General features: G+C 46.5%; 2 protein-coding genes across 2 annotated transcripts in view; both read right to left on the reverse strand.

Moving 5' to 3' along the window:
- lrpprc (leucine-rich pentatricopeptide repeat containing) overlaps window positions 1-15,994 on the reverse strand; it is a 33,489-nt gene extending 17,495 nt beyond the window's left edge. The window contains exons 1-22 of the mRNA XM_088384380.1: window positions 15,775-15,994; window positions 14,659-14,861; window positions 14,469-14,591; window positions 14,108-14,229; window positions 13,947-14,005; window positions 13,377-13,463; window positions 13,135-13,261; window positions 12,919-13,063; window positions 12,686-12,843; window positions 12,495-12,600; window positions 12,316-12,423; window positions 8,136-8,254; window positions 7,637-7,727; window positions 6,473-6,542; window positions 4,526-4,553; window positions 3,804-3,861; window positions 3,063-3,169; window positions 2,509-2,586; window positions 2,314-2,385; window positions 2,121-2,234; window positions 1,875-2,005; window positions 1,557-1,642 (exon numbers count right to left, since the gene is read on the reverse strand). Coding sequence (XP_088240506.1) covers window positions 1,557-1,642; window positions 1,875-2,005; window positions 2,121-2,234; window positions 2,314-2,385; window positions 2,509-2,586; window positions 3,063-3,169; window positions 3,804-3,861; window positions 4,526-4,553; window positions 6,473-6,542; window positions 7,637-7,727; window positions 8,136-8,254; window positions 12,316-12,423; window positions 12,495-12,600; window positions 12,686-12,843; window positions 12,919-13,063; window positions 13,135-13,261; window positions 13,377-13,463; window positions 13,947-14,005; window positions 14,108-14,229; window positions 14,469-14,591; window positions 14,659-14,861; window positions 15,775-15,953 — 2,371 coding nt within the window. The 5' untranslated portion in view covers window positions 15,954-15,994. The remainder of the gene's footprint in view (window positions 1-1,556; window positions 1,643-1,874; window positions 2,006-2,120; window positions 2,235-2,313; window positions 2,386-2,508; window positions 2,587-3,062; window positions 3,170-3,803; window positions 3,862-4,525; window positions 4,554-6,472; window positions 6,543-7,636; window positions 7,728-8,135; window positions 8,255-12,315; window positions 12,424-12,494; window positions 12,601-12,685; window positions 12,844-12,918; window positions 13,064-13,134; window positions 13,262-13,376; window positions 13,464-13,946; window positions 14,006-14,107; window positions 14,230-14,468; window positions 14,592-14,658; window positions 14,862-15,774) is intronic.
- A 256-nt stretch (window positions 15,995-16,250) lies between these two features.
- Window positions 16,251-18,157, reverse strand: znhit2 (zinc finger, HIT-type containing 2). The gene is made up of 2 exons (XM_088384381.1): window positions 18,067-18,157; window positions 16,251-17,882 (listed from the first exon to the last, which is right to left on the reverse strand). The coding sequence occupies exon 2, from the start codon at window positions 17,848-17,850 to the stop codon at window positions 16,297-16,299; it is 1,554 nt and encodes a 517-aa protein (XP_088240507.1). The 5' UTR covers window positions 17,851-17,882; window positions 18,067-18,157; the 3' UTR covers window positions 16,251-16,296.
- Window positions 18,158-22,576: the final 4,419 nt, after the last annotated feature.

The following is a 22,576-nucleotide window of genomic DNA, read 5'->3' on the forward strand; positions in this document are numbered from 1 at the left end:
TGTTGATTGCTGCCAGCACCGCTACCAAAGTCTCAGTTCTCCTACCGACACTCTCCATCACCCCGTGACGCACCCGCTAATCAGCCAGGCCAATGGCTCGGAGTTGATCCGCCCAAATGGAGCGCTCCGTCCACCGTTCCAGCCGCCTTGCACCCACGACTGCTTTTACCCGTCTGTTGAGCCGGGATGCGTAGCAGTCAGCTCAGCCGAGCAGCGGCAAAGTGAGCCGGACCACTCACTCGCGAGCATCGGGAGACGGGGAGGAGGACAGGCAAACAAACATGATGATCACAGTCCAATGGTTCATCTAATGCTCCGTGACTCGACTGCAGGTACAAAGAGTAGCAACTCACAGCACGCTATGTGAACGAGAAGACGGATGCGGCGGAGGCCAAGGGCAGGTCAGAGAGACAATTGGAGATGGAGAGGTGTCTTCAAAAAGAGATGGATGACTGAGGGAGGAAGCACGTGTTTTGTGAGATCTTCACTCCTTGGAGTAGTTTGTTTGTTTAGAAGGGGGTGACTACCTTCACTCATGCTCAACAAACGTAAGCAGGCATGAGTTGAACTCGAGAAAAAGACAACGCAAGCCATTCACAGAGGCGCTGTGATAAAAACAAAACGCCAGCCAACGTGATCTTCATCTGGGGCCCGGTGAGCGCCGTAAACTGGGAAGACCGCCGGCGGGGTGGGTGGGGGTGGCTGGCTAACATCAAGGTTAGCCAAGTGTGCTAATGCGGGTGACAAGCGTCTCGCCCGATGCGCGCACTCTGGCTAATGGCGACCGCTCTCGCACTGCCTCTGCGCAAGGCGGACACAGCGAGTGTCGTCCGGGGCCAACGAATGCCTTTTGCTTGGATTCACATGCAAATGTGTGTGCGCGCCGCCGCGCACCACTCAGCCACTTTGCTGGACATGATCTGCCAGGAGCATCAAGGCGGATTTCAATAATTCCACAAAAATACACACAGTCCTGTAATTTTCCTCCTCTCATTTCTCGCTGATGCAGGGGTGCGTGTACTTATGCACGATCGTGTGTGTGTGTATCGGGGGGATGTCGACAGGCAGCGCAAAGAGGGAGGACAGCAGAAAGGACAGACAAGGGAAACATTTGGCTGTCACTGTGAGACAAAAAAAAAAAGCAAAGCGGCAACACTGATGGTAATTGGCTCCTCGGCGGGCTGAAGGAAATCCACTGTGGCATTGTGGTCACCTCATATGCACATTTTTAACATTCTTACAAAGACCGTGAGTGAATATATTTTTTTTGTGGCGATCCCAAATAAATAAATAAATAAAGAACTAAATAAAAAAATCAAGCTACTTATTTCCTGTTTTTTTTCAAGTGTATACTTTATATTGTGTAATATTTTGGAATTTATAGATTTTTGTGAGCTTTTTTTTTTTTTTTTTAGATTTATCATATACGGACTATATTTATAATTTTTCCTTATAATTTGGTATTTTTCATCATCAAAGATTATATTGATTAACGGGCATTTCCAAGTTCCCGACATTGTGAAAGTACGTTGAATGTCAACTCACGGCGAGCTTACCTTCCACTCGGCCGTTCTTGGCGAGCACCTTGACAAGTGCGATATATTTGTTGGCATCAAGTCCCACTGATGAGTCCTGGCGACTCCTGTGGAGGAGAGCGAGAGAGATTGTAAATTAATGTATTCCACCACTCACGGTAACGCAAGCCATCCTGTTGTTGTCAGATGCAGGGAGCTGATGACGGCTGAAGGAAATGGCCAAGCCTTCCCCGTGTTGGAGCGGCTCGGATCTAGCATTAATGTCTCTCCTAATACCGATCATGTTCAACTTTAATGGCATCCTACAGGTTAGAACGCAATCTGTGTGTGTCTACGCACATTTCCCTCTTGAGGTTGAGCGCCTCCTCCACATTGTTGTGGCGACAGCACAAGTTGATGAGGAAAGCGTAGGCCCCGAGGCTCATGTCGTCCTCGTGTTGCTGCTTCAACTCCAGGGCCCGCTGCAGGTTCTGCAAAGAGGCCAGAGCTCTTCAGACGAGAGGCCAAACATTCCAAATGCAGCAGAGCCTCACTGCACAGTGCAATGTCATGATTTCATCCAAACGCGATAGAAACGCAGCGCACCTCCTCAGCCGAGAGAGCCTGGATGACTTGCTTTAGCGTGAAAGCCAGCGGTTTGTTTTCCGCTTTTAGCTCGGTCAGCTTCGCCTCTAGAAATGACACCTTCCCCTCGAGGCCCTGAGGGACGGTAAGCAAACAGAAAGGTTACCTCCTCTCAAAGGTGCAGGTAAAAAAAAAAAAACGTCATCCTACATACGCTCAGGCGGGGTGCAGTTGACATCGGGCTGTTCGACACGCGCTCATTTGGGTCCACCAGCACAATCACATCCTGACATAAAGACAAACATGCAAAGTCGGGCCAAACTTCTTTTTAGTCCTTAAAATACTGAAAATAGACTCTTCAATTCTTTCAATAGATTGGTCTCTACCAAGATCGTTTGTAAGCTAGTACCTTGATGAGCTCCGGAACATGGCAAGCCTCCAGCAGGTTTCTGATGCCTCTGTAGATATTTGAAGGGATGACGATATTCTGAAAAATAAAGAGAAGCACAGCACATGCGCTAAACATTATGACATTGCACGCCCGATGGAGGGCAAAAAAGTGGAACATTATGGAAGAAGCGGCGCATAAGTTGGTTATGGCTTTCATTTATCTCCGCCAATTGCGGGCTGTCACGGAGCTCGCATTTGAATTAGTGCTTAAATGAGGATGGAAATTAAAAGGCCAACTCCAAGTGCTCTTGGGGCAGCCGAAAATGGACTGGGGGAAAAAAAAACCTTAAGTGGTAAAGTACAAAATTAAAATGAGCATGTGCTTTGGCTCCACAGCATCTTGACAGACTGACAGATTTTGTTTTTCATATCGGGACTGCGCTTTGTAGAGGATTTTCAATTAGTTTAGGATTATTTCCAATATTTTTATCATCATATTTTCCTGATGTATCAAAGTATTTGTATATGATTGGATATGTTGATGATATTTTTGTCTCGTGTTTGTTTGAGTACCTGCTCTTTCAGCTCGTTGAAGTAACGCCGCAATTTGTCTTCTTGTGCTTGCACTTCGCTCTCCGACATGCCGTCTATCAGATTGTACAGCAAGTAAGCGACCGTGTCTGGAAAAGCAAACAAAGACAGTGAGCGGCAGTCTCGAGAATACGTTTCATTTGCCACCACGTCAGTCAACGCGTCCATTTGAGTGTTTAGACGACGTTCCCGTTTGCCATTGTCCTGCTGACCGAGGCTGCTTTGGGGACATGCTGTGAGCGGGCGAGCGATGGCCGGTGGTGACAGCTGCGCCTAACTTCAACATAGACACACACACGCGGAGCAGAGCAAGACTCGCAGATGTCGTCTAACGGGATGTGACATGGACAACAATCTCCATGGCCCGCACCAGCACACACACACCAGTTTCAGCAGTGTAGGACACACACTGACACAGAGCGATATTAGCGCCAAACAAACACACGTCTTAGCGCAGACATTTCACACTCTTCGCATGCTGCCAACACACACGTTAACGACTCAGCACTGTGTCAGCGGCCAGGCTACATTTTTGCAAATGGACGACAAGAAAAAAATTTTACACACACACTTGTACATAAACAGACACAGGCTTCATGGCGAGAAGTGGCCCAGTCAGCAGTGCCACTGAGACTGGAGATTGCACACATAGACGCGCGCACCCACACATGCGCACTATTTTCACGTCAATTGAATGATTGCTGCACGGCAATGACGGCTTACCTGCTGATTTGTCTTGCGCTTTGCTAAATCGCTCGTCTTCATAAAAGAGCTTGGTGATCTGAGAGAAGACAAAAAAAAATAGCTGTTAGATCTGTATTGCACCAATAAAAAAAAGAAAACAAACATGACGCCAATGCTTAAACATTAATAGCAAATGTATTGTGCTTAATTTTTTTTTTGCAGTACTTAAATAGGTAAAAGTTTTGACAGCTTCTTTTTACTATTCTGTCACATTTCTAATGTTTTAGTGTCTTTCAAGTTAAAATGTTGTCAGAATCATTCATATTCAATTAAGTGAGGGAGCCAGCATACCACAAATAGAAATTGTCGACAAATGCTTGACGGAATGACAAATTGTTTGACAATGCAGTCAAGGAGCTCTTAGAGGACCAAAACGACAATATTATTCACCAACATTGTTTCGCTCGCACTTTTTTTGCGGTTGCAAGCCAGCCAGCATGTAATCATTTGCATGTGCTCTGCAGCGTGCATAATACAGGGAAAAGACAGCAGATGGCCTCTGTCATCTCACATATTCTCACTAGATGTGACTTCGATTGAAGCAGCGGCTCGGTAAAGTGATAGGCAGCTATTGTCATCTTTCTTGGATTCATTTTGAATCCTTAATGATTTTTTACCCCAAATCCTCCTTCGCTTTGTGTGTTGTGTGTGTGTGTGTGTGTGTGCATATTTCCTAATAAACGGTGACATGGAGCTCTTACCTTCACCATATTCTCCGTGTCATCAGACCTGCAGTAGGGGGCAGTAGAGGACAAGGTATCAGCTCCCATTCCACACATTGTGCATGCACAAACACACCAACTAGCAAGTTACCATTTGGCCCACAAAAACTTTTTTTTTTTGTTTTGCCAAAAATTAGTTCATCAATGTTTTGACTTGACGTTTGTAAGCTTACTAATTTTCCAACTTGATAAACGGTAATGAGCGAAATCAAGTGTCTTGTGACGGGAATTATGGCTTGACTACAATTAAAAAGCAACGTACTAGTCATGTTTTAATTGACTCCATTTGTTAACTGGATGGCTCGCGAGTCACGCAACAATGCAGGCATGCAGTCACATCGCCATGGCGACAAAAGTGACAAGTATGGCACAAAACACCGCACGCGAGGCACCGACAAGACTTGACGCCCTCCAGCCCACAGGACAAGAGAGACGAGACGGCGGGACAAAAGCACGGCAAGGCACAAAAGCACACGCACGCACACACACACACAAGCTAAATGATGGCGTGTGACATCTAGGCTGCTGTCAGCGAGCCGGAGAGAAGAAGAGAGGTCTTTAATGATTAAATTATCCCTTGACCTTGTCTTTGACAGGTCCCCGCATCACAAAGGCGCGCACACACAAAAACACACACGTGCGCATCCCATGTGACGGGTCCAATTATGACCCTGTCGCGGAGGCTCACGGAGTGCACGGGTGAGTGTGTGCGTGATTTAACGGAAGAAGCGGTGAGGAACAGAGACTGACTGGAAATAAAAATGAACTAATATAAAGTGCTTAGGGACACATGCGCGCACAGCAGTGCCTTGACTTAATAGACGATGAGTTTCACAAATGACTCAGCAAAGTGGCAGAGATAAAAATAAATGGCTGCCTGTGAGGATCGACATGTGTTGCTGCACCATTTGTGTTCAAATGTCTGTTCCTGCAGCATCCATGTAATTCATTTGGCCGTCAATGGCATCTCTTATTCTGTGTTTTTAATACGCAATGTGTAATTCTGGTTCCTTCACATTTTAGCTTGACAGCAAATAACAGCTTTACACATATTTTATGATGAATTGTTTACTATCTGCAAAACTTCTACTTGTGAATTAAGTTGAGTTTGCTACCTTGTTATGGGCCTTTTAAACAATACTATTCCATCTTATTAATCTTTGATCTATTTTGACACATTTCTTTACCCTGTCTGAAAACAAAATTCAGCTCAACTTTGTACATTTGAGCTTTTTCTATGTGTTTTTGTTGCTTGAGTCCTGGTGGACAAGTCAGCACTTTGCTGTGACTCGCCTCTAGCCTGGCTCAGGGGAGGCGGCCAGTCGGAAAGAGGGCAGGGGCGCACTGTTGGTGTGCAACTGTGTAGTGTTAAAACTCTAAATATTCATAAACACCCCGTTTCGATTGAAGCCCCGAGTGCGACTGGGGGGTCCTGAGGCTAACTCTGTGACGCTTTGCGTGCGTGCTAGGATGAAACAGAGGGAGACCACAAGGCTAGTTCAGGCTATTTGGGGGGTGGGGGTGGGGTGGTTAGGGGGTAAGGGCAGCGGTGGGCATCTGCTTATTTGCATATCTCCCACGGTGCTTTGGGGTGAGGGCCAGCGGATGAAGCCTCCATATGCATGAGGCAGCCGTGTGCGTATGCTGCGTTTCACCCTGCAGCTGCACGCACGCGCACTACGGACAGATACACTCCATGGACACATGCACATGCGCACGCGTGCACACACACACAAAGCGAGGCTCTGTAGATGGTGTGATAGGCAGCACATGTGGTATGCAAAACATATGCTGCTGTGACCTCCAATAGCGCTACAGGCCCCCCTAAAACACTAGTCGGGAGTGGCGTGGCAAAATATGGAAATGCAGGAACACACGCAAGCTGGAGACACGCGGGCAACGCACACAACAGGTTAATTGACTCACTTTCTGAAGCCCTGGATGAGGCTGCTGCGGAAAAGCCCAAGGTCCAGTGGGGGGTGCGAGGGGTCCGACACTGCAAAAGAGAGGAAAGGAGAGATGAATAAATGCAGAAGGCTGTTTATTTCATCCAAACTGTCGACTTGTTTCCAAGTAGACTTAACTCTCCTTTGATGCCCGCTTTCAAATCTCAAAGGGATTTATTTATATGCAACGAATTGGTTCGAACACTTAAGAAAAAACACAGCTATCCATGTTGAAATTATGCAATGAAATGAAGAAAATTGTTGATTTTTATTTTGAGTTTTAGACTTAACTCTCCTTTGATGCTCGCTTTCAAATCTCAAAGGGATTTATTTATATGCAACGAATTGGTTCAAACACTTAAGCGAAAACACAGCTGTCCATGTTGAAATTATGCAATGAAATAAAGAAAATTGTTGATTTTTAGTTTGAATTTTTGACTTGACTTCCCATTTAATGACCCTCAATTTCTTGTTTTGAGTGCATGGTACAAAATTACGGAGTCTAATATACGATTGGCCTTTTTGTTGTTTTCTATGGATATTCACTTATTTTCTCACTGGTAGGACAGACAAATTTAAAAAGTGTACATTGCATAATATTTACCTTTAATGAGGATTTACCATTTCTTTAAAGTGGGCTACAACCTACAAATGTGAAGTCTACCCATATCACGTCTTGAGGTTCTACTTGTTAGTGGGACACTAATCATCTGGAAATAAAACTATTACTATACACTAATTATTTAATGTCATAATCAACTTGAAATACATAAAAGCAGCAGCAAATGCAAAAATGAGCAAAGGAGACTAAAACTAGCTCCTGTAAAAGACAAATACAGCTCATATCATCCATTATTTAAACGGGCACCCTTTCCTAGGCGCTCCCAGGTTCGGTTGAGGCGCCTCTCGTCCTTCGCTCTTTACATATTCACACACACTAATCTCTTAAAAGGTCTGATGAGCACCAAAGAGTGAGAATGTGTGTTTATGCGTGTGTGTGTGTTAGCCAATTAGCCCGCAGGCGTAGCAGCAATTTTTACAGTGACGAGCGCTCGAGATGCAGGGCAAGCTTGTCTCGAATGAGTGGAATCGTAACATGGCAGAATGTGTGTGTGAGCACGTGTGTGTGTGTGTGTGTACCCACACAAGGTATAGAGTTGAGCCAGGTTGTTTGCAGCCAAAAACCGAATCTCTGAAGCTCTGAAACCCTCCGATTCCATTGAAATGCCTGCATCCTGAAAGATGACAACATTCAAGTCTTGTGATAAAGACACTAGCTAATTAATACTAATGTATCATGTGAAACACCATAGACAGGCTAACATAAAAGTTAGGATAACAATAAAAGGAGTTGGGTTAGGGTTAGGCGTACTTTAAAAATGTATTCAATACAAGGTACCTGTTAAAAATGTATACATTTATCAGAGTTGTTTCTACTTTTCCATGAGTCCAATGCTAAATATGTTATAAAAGACAAAATAAAATATATTATATAAAATATATTACATACATTTATCTGATTTTTTTTCTACCTTTCGTATGCGTGTTGTGTTCCAAAAGCATAAATATGTGTTCCAAAAGCATACACAAGCACCCAAGATTCAAAAATCACAAGCGCAACACGCCTCCCTCCCGCAAAGTACCGTGAGAGCCTGATGAGCTGCATCAACGCTGGGGAAGACGGGATAGATGTAGCCAGATATTGTGTCAAGGTCCGGGGTGACGTCGAGTGCCTGCATGCCCTTCATCACCTCCACTACGCCTTCAAAACACACACACACACAAATCCTAAATGAATTTTATTGACAAACAGTTTGTTTTAGCCATTTACTGCACTTTACTGCCTCCACTCAAGTGCAAGGCTGGAGTTGTGGAAGCTGCAGGAAAGTGTGGCTAAGCCATGAGCAAACACACTCTGGCCCTCGAGTGAACAGCACACTTTTTTTCCAGATAAATGCTCGTGGATGCCAACCGCTCCACCTCGGACTAGGGTGGAATACATCGACACGCACTTGGGTCCGAGTAGACTCTAGCCAGCGTTGCCCTGCTCTCCAGCAGAGCCCTGAGGTCCTGCCCCGGGGAAGTCAGGCCTAAACAGTCAGATGCATATGGAACAGCCACTCTCTCACACACACACAGATGCCCCCAAGAGTGTTAGTGTGTGTGTGTGTGTGTGTGTGTGTACATACGCACGCAGTAGGCAGCGAGAGTGGCAGCACGTTGCATACGTCGTATCCATACATTCACTTTAAGTGCGGTTTTGCACCGGAAATAGCCCGCATGTGTATGAGCACATCCAGCACACTCCCTCCCACGTGGCCTTCTGAAAACTACCTAAAAGTGCTTGAGTTGGCACCCTTCAACATGCCGTGTGTATTTATGCTCCCCTCCCCATCAGGTTTCACAACACGCTCGTACGCAGAGCTCCGTTTCCGTATCCTCGTGGGACGTATGTGCTCACCTGGCAGTCTGGCTCTTTAGCTGAATAATAGATGAGTGCCAGGCTTTTACACGCCATTAAAACCTGTGGCCGCCTCAGAGCAGGTACGGCTACCTGAGCCAGCTCCGTCCATTTATACGCCTCGCTCCATATCGCTCATTCACCCAACCCGCTTGCTATCCATCTTCTTCTCTCTCGCTTCGCTTTCTCCAAGAAAAAAAAGCAATCTTCCTCCTTCTCAATGGACTATCCATCCATTCAGCCGTCGGCTTGTCCATTCTTATCCCCCCTCTAATCGCTTTTCCCGCTGCTTTTCTTTTTTCTTTTTATGAAAGAGAAGCAGTTCCTGCTGAATAATCTAGAATCAATTCCACCGCGGCAGACGAAACAAAAACAAGTGAATGGAGACCCTGGGCGCTCGAGGGGGAAAAGGCAAGAGTCTGCACACAAGCCACTGTGCTCATTGCAAAGTTAACAGACGCTGGTTGGATCCCCAAGTGAGGCAACATTTCAATCTTGCAAATTTCTCCTTTTTCAAAAGATTTACTCGGTTGAGTAATTCACACTTGCCGTGTTGGCAGACACTCAAGAAACCTGATCATCAGCGACCATCAGCGAGATAACTCCAAAAGAATAAGTTACAACATGACCGGGAGTGACAGAAAAAAAAAAAACTTACGACTCAAATCAAAATGTAACGCGCAACATCATGTGGCATCTCCATCTCATCCAAGTGATACTCTCAGCTTTGGGCCTTGTCTGAACAACTTTTACTTTTGCGCAGGGCTTGGAAGTGAGTCGGGGGGGGGGGGGGTCCTCTCCAGGTCGGTTAGCGTGAAGGCTGACACAAATCCGGGCGAGAAGTATCAAAGTAGTGAGTTAAGGATGGCAACAGTCACAAGATATCATCGTCAGCCTCATGTCTGCAGGTTGACTGTCAAAAGATGAGAAGCAAGCACTGAGCGCTGAGAGCAACGACGGGCGGAGTGGAGTGGAGCCAACCGGTAGCTGTCGTCTCCACCCCCGACCTTGGATGCGAGTACCTGTCACTTCTCCTTTTCTTACCCGAGAACCTGCCCTTGTGCGGGGGTACTCTGTTTTGCAGCAAGGTAAACAACAGTAGCGCCGGATCATTAATTAAGGCACAATGTAGTCTGCCCCATAGTTAGAAGTTTGAACCCCTGCTTCGGCTTTCCCTTGTGGAGTTGGAAAAATAAAACCTGCTCAAATAGAATAAGGAAGCATTTGCACCTCGTTTCTTGCGAGCTGCGGTAGATTGAAGCGCTTGGTGGAAATTTCAATGGACAGCTTAGGAAGGTTCAAGGTGAGGTCGCAAGGGGAGGCAGGTGCTGGTGGGACAACACAGGAACAGAATACACCCCCCCCCACACACACACACTTTCCTCAGCAGTATCCTCACCCCTCGCCCCTCCTTCCCCTGCTCTACCGTGTCAGAAGTGATAAAAAGTGCAGCACTTGGCGAGTGCTGACAAGCGATGACTAGCTGGCGGCAGGTGGGCAGTGCGGGCCGGCATATGCTTCCGCTAAATCCACCAAATCCACACCTCATCAAAATGCACCAACCTCCCCCCCTCCCCTCCCAATGCCGCAGCTCTGCCCGCTAGTGACACCTGTGGACAAAAAGTGACACGGCGCTTAATATTTCATGGGGCATGCACAGTGGGGCGCGTAATCCAAAGTGAATTCCCTCAGAGCGCTTGCATTTACATGAAATCAAGTCACTCCGCATCAGTCACATCACCTGCAAAGACCCCCGGTCCCCCCCACCCCCCACTGTAAGGCCACCCTCCCTTTCCGTCTACGCGCACACGATCGAGCGAAGGGGAAGAGGCTGCATCATTCATGAGGGTTAAGGCAGACCAGCGAGTGAGCGAAAGAGCAGTTTCTCTACTTTCCCTGCTTCCGTCTTACACCGTCCCGACTAAATGGATGCCGCTCTGCGTTCTACGAAGCTGCGGTTAGGCCGCTGTGTGTGTGCGTGTGCGGTTTCAAATCGTGCCTCCTTTTTTTCTCCACCGCTGCCAAAGCCTCACATCAACGAGGCATTTCGACTGCACAAGAGGGGCCGACCCTGCGCGGGACCGAGCGCTTCCTCCCTGCCAATTAGCTGACAGCGGGAAAATGCATCATTTATTAATCGCTCTAAAAAACCCCAAAGAGAGGAGGGGGAGGACGGCACTGGGCAAAAATAAAGCACTTAAAAGCCAAGCCGCTGCCGCCGCGTTTGACAGCAAGTCCGTTAACGAGTGGTGAATTCTGACAATGTCGGCTATCTGTCACTGAGACGATTCCAGTGCTCCTCCTCTCCTTCAAGCTGATCCCGGACAAAAACACAAAGCGTCAAGCATCTCCAAAAGCTGCGAGCCATTAAAACTGTCACAAAGAACAAAGGATTAGAAATTTTAAAAGACGCGGTGACAATCTTTCTCACAATCAAGAAGAGTGAAGTCATTTCACTCAAATTTCATTCAAATAAAAAAAAAATAATAATAAATCACCGTACTGACCCACTGCCTCGTGACGATGGTCAAACTTCTGCACTATTCTTTTGCTTTAAAGTGCTGCCTTCGTGATTTGTTTGTGGCCATGTTGTGGCTCCCCAAGAGGCATTTCACGAACCCAGTTCAATAAAGCAGTCAAACTCTCAAAAAGAAAAAAATATCCATCCAACAGTCATAAGATCACAAGGCCATCTAATGTCCTGTAGGTGGCAGTATAGTCTGGGACGCCATGAGGGGGCCCGGCTGGAATCAAGCTACTCAACGTTCACCTTCAACAACATTTCCTCAAAGTCGAGAGTGTTCTTGATTGCGAGAGGGAAGTTGGGAGCGCGTCTAAAAACTTTGCCATCTCCAGGCCTGGCCCTCCAGAGAGAGCACGTGTTTGCTTCATCCCCTCTCGCTCAAACGCTCTCACGCGGGGGGAGGGGGGGGGATCAGACCTCTTCGCCCTTGGCTGCCCCGGTCCGGTGAAATCCGTCCCAGTTGGGGAGGGGTGCCATTAATATTTGAGGTGAAGCGCTCCTGTTAAAAGCTCTTTCTGCTGCAAAATACCTCTCATAATTCCCCCCCCCACGCCCCACTACATGTAAAAATAACACAAAATGCACATGGGACCTGCAGCCAGATGCTTGGCAGCTTGCTGTCTATTTTTGTCATTGTCGGGGTCTCACGGCAGCCCGGAGTTGAATTCTAGTGATACTACGATAAGATGATGACTCACTTTTACAAGTGCAACACGAGCGATAGCTTTTTACTACAAAATCGCAATTTCAATGTGTGTGTGTGTGTGTGTGTGTGTGTGTGTGTGTGTGTGTGTGTGTGTGTGTGTGTGTGTGTGTGTGTGTGTGTGTGTGTGTGTACCGTCTGCGTTGTTGTCCTTGACGGGCTGTGTCAACAAGGGCCAGAAGTAATGGGGCCTGATGGGTAAGTTCTGTTCCTTCATCATCTTCATCAGCTCCAAAGACGCATCTGCAGGGGAAGAAAGTAGCGCCTCATGCCGTGAGCAGCGTTTAGCGTTGCACAACGTTGCTGTGGCGTACCGGTCTTCTTGGCTTCCAGAGCGCACGACAGAGCGAAGGTGAGCGGCGACGTGTGCAGCTGGCTGCCCTGCAGTTCTTTGCAGTAGTGGCCAATCTTCTCGATTGGCTGTCATTCAAAACAGTTGGTCAAAAGACAAGCACTGGGAATGGACCCAAAACTCAATTCATGCTCTTTGAACTCGAACAGGCACCGTGTCCGTGTTGATGCAGTGCCTCAGGAAGAAATTTCCAAAGTTGGGTGAGTTGGCGTTGACGTCTTCCGACTGCAGGCTGGGGAAGGTTCTCAGGATGAGGAAAGCCGTATCGTGGTGGCCTTGCGTGATGAGGCTCAGGCACAAGTTCATGGCATCTGCGAGACGAGTGTCACTTTCAAGACAAACATCTCACAGAAAGGAAGACAGGAGTGTGCACTGTGTAGTCGCACCTGGAACGTAGCCCCTCTCGTGCCTCAGCCTCTCCACCATTTCGGGGATGTGCTGCTTGTGCCCAGCCTTGGCCAGCGTGTAGATCACCTCCATGATGTCTCGGTCCATCAGACTGCAGTCGGCGCTCTCCGCCTCTTCCAGCGTCTGACGTGGACCAGGCATCACAGATATAAACATTTTGAGCACGTCAGGTGGAGTTTCATGAAGATGCTAACCTTCTTCAGGGCGTCCGCGTCTCCCTTGTCGGCGTAAGCGTTCAGCAGACACACAAAGGTGTCAGGACCCGGCTCAATTCCAGCTCCCCGCATGACGGACAGGATGTTCTTTGCGCTCTCTATGTCCCTGCCACACACAAAACATTTTTAGCCATGGACATGAAACATTGTGAGACAGACAGATCTATTTAAAGTCAACAAGTTTATGAAACAGATTCAGGGGCAAAAGCAGCGGCGCTTACCCTGCTCGCGCGTGGCCTGTTATCAGTGCGTTAAAAACAGCTTCGGTGATGGGAAGGTCTTTGCTCTTCATGAAACCCAAAATGGTGCTGGGAATGAAGCGAGCACAACAACTCGTTATCAGGGATTCAGAAATAGACAAAATATTTTGAACAATCACAAATGCATTGAATGCGTAAAGGAGACGTCACGTGCATGGGGTCCTAACTGGTGCATACGAGCTCATCCCGCACCATGGTGGGGGGGGAGGCTAAGTACGGCAACAGCTCTGTTTAACTTTTGGCTTTACCATGAAAACATTTTGGACATCTTGAAATCTTCACTCGGTTTTGCTGCCAAATCACGGTTGGAGAGGTTTAACGTCAGGGTTTGTTATTACATTAATTCACCCACTGTGATGTCACAATCTGGGGAAAAATGAGGAGGGCTCGCTTGTGCACATTTAACCAAAGTCTGACCCGCTTCCTGAACTTTACCATTTGATGTGCAGCCACGAACTCCACTATTTTCATAAACGCAATTCAAGTGCATGTGTCTCCTTTAAAGCACAGAAAATATATCCACAAGCTCACCTGGCACCTTCGATGTCTCCATTTTGGCAATAGGCTGCGATGAGTCTCTGGTAGGTAACCTATAAACACAAATGACAACTCAAACAGAACCATGCGCAAGAAGCAAGATAAAGGTCCAGATGATGATGAACTTCATTGTTTGCACTCTTTCTTCATCTTACTCTGTTTGGCAGAACGTTGGTGGCCTCCATCTTGGCCAGGAAGTCGGTGGGCGAGAACTTGAAGTCATTCTGCAGGTACACCTTCAGCAAGGCGTTGTAGTGACTCACGTCATATTGCGCACCTACGGGGGAGGACACAACAACAATTAGCTGCTATTCAGCTTGTCTACACTATGTTCATGTCATGTGTTAATTTTAGGGATGGTGAAGATTCCGATATTTGGTGGACAATGGGGGATGTTTGAATGTTGTATAAAAAAAAAAACTATAATACAAAAATAATAAAACTGAAATATATTGGCTTGCCCATTCGTCGGGCCGTAATTATCAGCAAAAAGCGCCATTGTGTGAGAGCTCTCACCCAATTCCTTCAGCTTCTCCCAGACACGGTGAGCCAGCTCTGTGCGCTCCTCCAGGCCCATTTCTGGCAGCAGAGAGCCACAGCTCCGCAGCAGGAGCAGGGCCTGGTTACCACTTGGGTAACCTGCAACAGCAGCCCAACTTTGTACTCATACTTCCTTCTATTTGGAGTGTTTGTCAGCGGCAATGACCTGTCCTGCAGATGTCGTGGAAGATGCGCAGCAGCAAAGTCTGGGTGACGCGGCCGGTCCTCCTCACCGAAGTGTCCAGCTTGGCCAAGGCCCAGTCGAACTGCTGGGCCTGCTTAGAGCGCACCGCCGTGCTGGGTTCGTCGTTCTTCTCCGTGGCTACTGCGTAGCTGCGGACGCATCCCGCTGCATGTGGCCACACATGACTGGAAGGGGTGAGGAAGAGAGCAACGCAGAGAAAGCAATATTTACATTTACAGTCGAGATTAGATGAATAGCCTTTCCTAGTCAGTTGTGCAATGGGAAATTATTACATTTCGCTTACTTGGTCCAAAATCTTGTAATACTACAACTAATGCATTTTTCTTTCATCTGTCTATGCCAGTGAAGCAAAGTGACCAGCAGAATAATGACATGCTATTCCGCTAGATGGTACAATTATGGAACATATGCTTGTACATGCAGACATTCATAAAACAGACTAAAAGGTTAGGTACAAAGAGGCACACATTTCCCACCAAGTAAGTAAATGTTTGAGTACATTCAGGCAGACGTGGTGGGCACGAGGCCACAGTGAACACAGTGACCTACTATTTGCGACTTTAACCTATCGTCAGTCCCCCTTCTCGTTGTGACAATTGAATATAATTGCGATCATCTCATCAGTGCCCTTCAACTGACATTCACGTCGGATTTGATTCATGGCAAGATGCTCCACAGCAAACTCCTATTACACTCTAAATTTACGATAATTAACCAATGATAATGACTCTGTGAAAATGATTAAATTAAACCTCGTACATCGTTTTATACACGACGTAAAAACAATTTTTATAACTGCAATGCAATTGTAAAAGTCCAAAAAATGATTTCAAGAGACCAAAAAGCTTGCGACATGTATTTTATAACCTGATTATCAAACAGTGTGCCTTTATATTTATTTGATATTACGCCTAGCGAACACCAGTGACAATGAATGTTATCGTAACAGCAATACAATGACATATTTTTGTGTAAAAGTACAAATCATGCTTGTTTGGCAGTTGTCATTGAGTCTCAATGACATCTGCGCATCAGGCTAAAGCGCGTGGATGGCGGCTACCCAAGCTAGCGCCTTACCCGGCCTCGTTTCTCACACTCGGGCGCGTCCGTCGGGTCAAAATTCCCGTCGTGCCAACACCGACACTTCCGCTATACAACCGACTGAGTGGCGGTCCGATTCTTTCGGTCCCCACGATTTGGAGCAAGCCCGAAGGCGAAAACTTGAGGAACCGGGCTGATCTCAAGAGCGCAGCCATGTTTGCTGTTTCGCAGGGAGCAATGACGAGCGAGACTTCCGTGTTGCGTAAATAAAGGACCGCGAGACTTTGCACGCAACTTGAAGAGGTCATTGAAAAGGATGGAAATGTTATTTTATTTCAGAACTAGTTCATTTTAATAGCTGAAACCCATATTTTAACGATTCACTAAAGTACATAATGACATATTTTGATCCAACTCAGAATTCACCATCTCATTAAACTAGAATCTAGTACGTATTACATAAACCATGAAAATGATTCTTGTGAAATGAAAACAAATAGGGGTTCAACTGGTTGATTCATGTGTTGTTTATTGCATCACAAACGTCTTTAAAAACTTTTATTTCAATTCCTGGATCAACATACTATTGCTTTTCCTATTTCCTTTTTTAAAGGTCTCCTCAACGAGCGTCTTTGTTTCTTCCACATTTTTCCTTCGGCTCTCTCGTCGACTGTACTCGTTCCACAGCTCTAGAGCCAGCCCGCGTGTGCCACACGAATGATCCAACGTCCAGGCTTGAAAGAATTCACACTTCTTGGAAGCCAGGAAGTATTTTTGTCTCCTTGCGCCTTCTTCTCCCTCCTTGGAGAGAGAGGCTCTGGCTTGGGAGAACGCTGACCGTAGCTGACTCAAGGCCGCCAGGATGTATCCCGCAACGTTATCTTTGTCTTTACCTGTCAAGACGTGAGCAGTGGCTTCTACTGCCAAGTCGGTGGCGCGGGATTCTTGTTTGTTGAGGTAGCCTCCTCCTAAGATGATAGCCTCTCCGCTGTGTACGGCCTCTTGGACAGAGTTAAAAACCTTGCTGGAGCTCAGCGCCTCCGACAAGGTGAGCATCGTGTCACAGAATTCAAACAGGAGCGAATCGACGTCACCGTTGAAGAGCTGCAATGTGAACGTATAGCAATAAAGAGTGTTGATCACACTGTAGCAGACCAATGGAGATGGATTGGAACATAAGGAGCTTAGTTTGGGGATCTTAGCAAAAATGGCAGGGACACCAGAGACCACCAAACTTGCCATTTCATTCTTGCTCTTAGTCTTTTTCACTTTTTGATGTGGATTCTGAACCTCCTCCTCCAGTACCTCCACCAGTGCTCTCCCTACCTGGTCGTGTTCCTCCCACCACGGCCTCCACACTGGGATCAAGCTGGCAAGAGTGCCCTCCCTCAGCAGACCAGTAAACTTCTCCTTCTCACGGTTGTCAAGGAGCGCCCACAGCTCCTCTTCGGAGAACTTGTCAAGATCAAGCTCTGACAGATGTCGGGCCACGCTTTCTGACGGCTCCTCATCGTCTTCCTGGCCTCCAATCTCTTCCAGTGTTCTCAAGATGTCCTCCATCTCCCCCGCACTATCCGCTCCCGATTCCTGAAGCTCGGCTAATCTGGAAAGCAGGTCCATAGCCTCAATGTTGCCATCTTGCTCCATTCCGGCTTCTCTTAACACGCTTTCCATTCCTCCGTTTGTCACTTGGGCTTTTTGTCTCAGTCTGAGCAGAATCTCATGCATTTTCTTCTTCCCCTCTTGGTCTGCCTCCCCTATGTTTCCCAACTCCTCGAGAACGGACTGCTTGTAGAACTCCTCTGAACACATAGAGTGATCCGGGCTGCGGTAGCAAGCCACACCGCAGTAATGTAAGTTGCACCGAGGGCAAGTGTAGCACGCAGGTTTGCACTTGCACAGCATGCACACTTTGGAGTTCTTCCCACCGGCTGAAGCTTGAGTGATGAACTCTTCTTGTCCAGAAGAAGCTCCTCTGCCGGGGAGCAGGATCCCATCCCTGCTGACCGCCGAAGCATTCTCTTCTTCATCCGACCACTCGTCCTTTGGACCGATGTCTGTCAGAAGATTCCTCACTGAAGGAGGAAGTGTCCGTCTCATTATTGGATTCATTATTGTCGAATCAGCGCAGGAGAAATCGGCGTCTGCAATAGAAGCAAAGGAGACTTGTATTCGTATCACGTGCTCGATAACAGACACAAATAAAAAAAATCATTAGCGTCAGTAGTAGGCTCGGCGAGTTCTTCTCAGTAGGTTACAAACACGTTGCGTGACATTTAAGAAATTTCTACACCAATTTGGGAAAGTTAAATTGGATCTTTCACTCACCAAAACACGTCCGGGTGGTGTTGTCGCAGTGAATCAGCGCGCCGCCATCTTGGATTGTGATGACGTATTCTTAAAGAAGAAATGTCCTTTCTGGCGCTGCCAGAACAAATCAGAGAATAGCTTCCCAAAAAGCTTCCAAAATTGGAAAAGTGGGTTATTTTGTTGTTTATTTGGTGGACAAACTAATTATATAGAAAACTATAAACATATATGCAGTGTGGCTGCTAATCACTTGTAGATTTTCACTATTTGCATCTCATCAGAGGTTGATTAGAGGTTCATGTCAAACCATCATCTCTATTTTTAAACAAATGATCACACTTTGAAACCAAATCATATTTCTATCCCTGTCTATTTTTATATGTGTCTCTGTGACTCTGCTGTGTGTCCACATCTCCCATGGGGCTGTTTGCTTTAAGGTGATGGTCTCCTGCGGGGGAGTCAACCGCAGTAAAGGTCACGCAGGTGGGGAGTTGTCACACGCTGTCCACCCCTCGCCAGGCAAACGGGTCTCTGTGATGCCTAACATACCCCGTGGGCGGAAGACGGAATTTGACAAAGGGGTCTAAGGTTGACGTGTGCCATGCTGTCTTCATCCCCCCCTTACACTGCCCCTGGCTGCGGTACCAGCGTTCCTGGGCAGACCGCTGCCTTCTTCTGTTTCCTTTCTCTCACTCTGACAAGCCCTGTGACGTTGCATCTTGCTGGGATGCATAAGGTTCGTTACTGGCAGATACCACCGCAAATGGTAAGCCATTTCATTGAGGCTACATGTGAATTGTTTTGCGTGTGGTCGAGACCAAAGTTGTGCCCTCGACCCCTAAATTTTATATGTCATGTTAAAAATCAGAATGCATGTTCTCCTCTTAACACACTCCGACAGGACATTAAAATGACCCGTTTCCATACGTATATTTCCAGAAAGTAATCTGGGTCATGTTGACTTTTATGTCCAAGTGTGCCCCCACAAAAAAAGTGAGACACTGACAATGCTTGTACAAAGACACAACACTGACAGACAACCCCCATCACACACACACACACACACACACACACACACACACACACACACACACACACACACACACACACACACACACACACACACACACACACACACACACACACACACACACGTACACACACACACACACACACACACACACACAAACACGCATGCCTCTGTCTGCCACCAGCTGATAGGTGACGGGGAGCAGCCTCTCTGCCTTTTGGGCATGTCCAGTCTTGGCATGACTGCTGCTGTTTACTCTACAGCAGTGGGGTGTGCGTGTGTATGTGTGTGTGTGTGTGTGTGTGTGTGTGTGTGTGTGTGTGTGTTTGTGTTCAGCAAAAGAGACTTGACGTGGACTGTTCTGTCACCTGTCAGCTGCTGAAAAAAATTTCGGTAGTATGTAGGGCACCCAGTAGGGAGACTGTACAGTGCGCGTGTGTGTCGGGCTGTCCTCCGTTTGGCACCGAGTTCTGGTGCTGATTTGGCGGAAAGTATGCAAAAGTTAAGGCAACCAACCCACTTTCACTGCCATTTCTATCCCCTTTTTTCATGAATGAACTCTGGAATGTTGTCTCAGCTCCCTCCGGCACAAAAGCATCAATGTGCGCCGTCAATAATTCAAACAGCCGGATCCATTATTTACTTAATACAGGATCCTTCACGCATGCACAACCTCCTCATCCTCTTTCCTTTCATTGACAAGCAACAGCACAAGTGGTCTGAGCGCATGTGCGGCCTGTGTTTTGTACCTTTGGTGTGCTGAAATACAGGTGGAAAGCGCTCTGACCTCTCAGTGACCTCAAGATGCAGACGATGAAGAAAGCTCCTTGAAAAAATGTGCCCAAATCATCCAGTTGGGATTGACGCTTATGTGTCCAAAGATTTATTTGCCTTTTGGTTGCGTGAACCTCAGCTTCATCAGACATATTAGTAACTAGTTAGACAACACAAATGACGTGTTAGTTGTCAAAGAAGGAGCTGTACTTTTCACAGGTGCAGCCTGTGAAACCTTCGGGAATAACACGTCCGACCCGAGCAACGCACTTGATAAAATTGTCACGTTGGCACATTATGCTGTTTGGAAAGAAGAGGTTCTTCTTCAGAGGCTCTCAGAAGCAAATAATGATAAAAACTTAACTGTAAACACATTAACTGTAGTTGTAGGCCACTTTGCTTCTTCTAATAGGAATATCATGTGTAATACAGAGCAACCAATCAGATGCACTTCTGTATGATCTGTCTCGTCGTTCTTTCACAAGTGTGACCTCTACATTTTCTCATGAGTGTGTCGTTCTTTCACAAGCGTGACCTCTACATTTTCTCATGAGTGAGTGCCTTCCACATCTCCCTCTTCACATCCTTCCCCGGCCTTCCCACCATCGCAGCATTCCCTCCGGAGCCGACCTGAGAGCACCAGCATGTCGGTGCAGTTCCGAGCGCCCGGCTAACCTCCGGCCCTCCCTCTCCCTGCATCCGCGCGAGGAGCGGGAAGCAAGGCGGAGAAGTGCGTCCGTGTCCCATAGGATCGGTGTCTGTCTTTCCGCATCAGGAAGTGAGAATGTGATGGCGGCGGGGTAGCGCGAAGGCCATAAGGTTCCGCGTGTGGGCCCACCGGCCCTCGGTGAACCGAGGTGTCACGCGTGTGAAGATCACAGCTTCGCGCTCCTGGCGAGCGGGCTTGATGCTCCAAATGGCTGAAACGCCGCAGACAAGTGTGCTTTGATATGTTATGCGTCTGCTGGGACTTGACATAGGCTGGATGTGCTTCTGCGCCGAATCTGATTTTGTGCCCAAACCCAACACTTACGTGTTTCATGTCATTGAGCTTTCTACTGTTTCCCATTTGATCTGAAGCCACCTTTTATTATCCACCTTTAAAATAGAAAAGAATAGAACTTTTTGTCACTGTGACAGGAACAATGAAAATCAGTTCGTAAAAGTATTGGATACTCGTGAAGGATGCTGATATCAGCTACTGATACTTGAGGCAAAAACAAGTAAGTGGCACTACACAGCTGCGTCGAATCATAATAAAGACAGAAAGTTGTCATTGTGTTGAGTCAAGATGTACATACCGTAATTTTTGGACTAAAAGTCGCTCGGGATATAGGTCGCATTAGCCATAAAATGCACAATAATGTGAAAAAAAACAAATATAAGTTGCTCCAGAGCATATGTCGCATTTTGGGGGGAAATTTATTCGACAAAATCCAACACCAAGAACAGACATGAACGAGCAACAACAGGCTAAACGATAGGTATGCTAACGTGACATAAATAAGAGCTGAGAACGGGCCTGATGTAACATTCAGTTATTAAAAAAAAACTATTACATAAATATCACGTTTATAAAACCATCTGTGTCACTCCAATTCATTAAATCCATCGATCGTCCTTTGTCAACAATGGGTGCGCGCCGCTGACGGCGCTTGCACTTCAAAATATTCCACAGGCCCATATAACAATATATAAATTAGATATCAAATAACTATTATATAAGCAATAATATTATCAAACCATCTGTGCACTCTAAATCATTATATCCATCGATCAAATTCCTTGTCCTTTGTCAACAACGCCGCGCGTGTGCCCTGACGTCAGCTTCGTCGTTACTCCACAGATCTACTATATAACTATATTGTAGCGTTAACAAAGTACAAGGAAAGACGTGGGTTTGGTAAACGGCTCTTTATTTAACAAAACAAACTTCCAGGCGTGTGGCGGCATGGAGGTGGAATAGAATAGAATAGAATAGAATAGAATAGAATAGAATAGAATAGAATAGAATAGAATAGAATAGAATAGAATAGAATAGAATAGAATAGATCTTTATTGTCATTGTCACACATGTACAACGGAATTTAAAAAAGTGCCAACCGATCAGTGCAAAGATAAAAAAATTAAATGGATGGATGGATGGATGGATGTCATTGTCACACATGTACAACGGAATTTAAAAAAGTGCCAACCGATCAGTGCAAAGATAAAAAAATAAAAAAAATACAATAAATACAATAAAAAGTTAAAAAATACAAGCTAAAAACCACACAGAAGAACATACACAAACATGATCATTCATTTTTATTAGCGGCATTTAATGTGACTACCGCCATAGGGTAAACACTGTTGGCGAATCTGCTAGTCCTTGATCTAATTGATCTGTGGCATCTGCCTGATGGCAACAGTTCGAAAAGGGAGTGGCCAGGGTGGGAAGTGTCCTTCAGAATGTTCTGTGTTTTTTTGAGACAGCGGGTTCTGTGCAGGTCTTCCAGTGTGGGGAGAGGGTAGCCAACGATCTTCTGTGCTGTGTTGATGACCCCTTGGAGCTTTTTCCTCTGAGCTGCAGTGCAGCTGGTGTACCAAACACATATACAGTACATTAGAGTGCTCTCTATGGAGCAGCGATAGAATGACACCAGCAGTCTGTGTAATGCTGTACCTCCTGAGCACCCTTAGGAAGTAGAGTCTCTGCTGGGCCTTTTTTAGCAGCTCAGAGGT

This window comes from Syngnathus floridae, chromosome 9 (genome assembly GCF_059516105.1).
Source record: "Syngnathus floridae isolate MCC-2025c chromosome 9, RoL_Sflo_1.0, whole genome shotgun sequence".
Taxonomy (NCBI): domain Eukaryota; kingdom Metazoa; phylum Chordata; class Actinopteri; order Syngnathiformes; family Syngnathidae; genus Syngnathus; species Syngnathus floridae.

Bases quoted from the DNA above. Each gene is read 5' to 3' on its own strand.
- znhit2 (XM_088384381.1), bottom strand. From the start codon at position 17,850: ATGAATCCAATAATGAGACGGACACTTCCTCCTTCAGTGAGGAATCTT.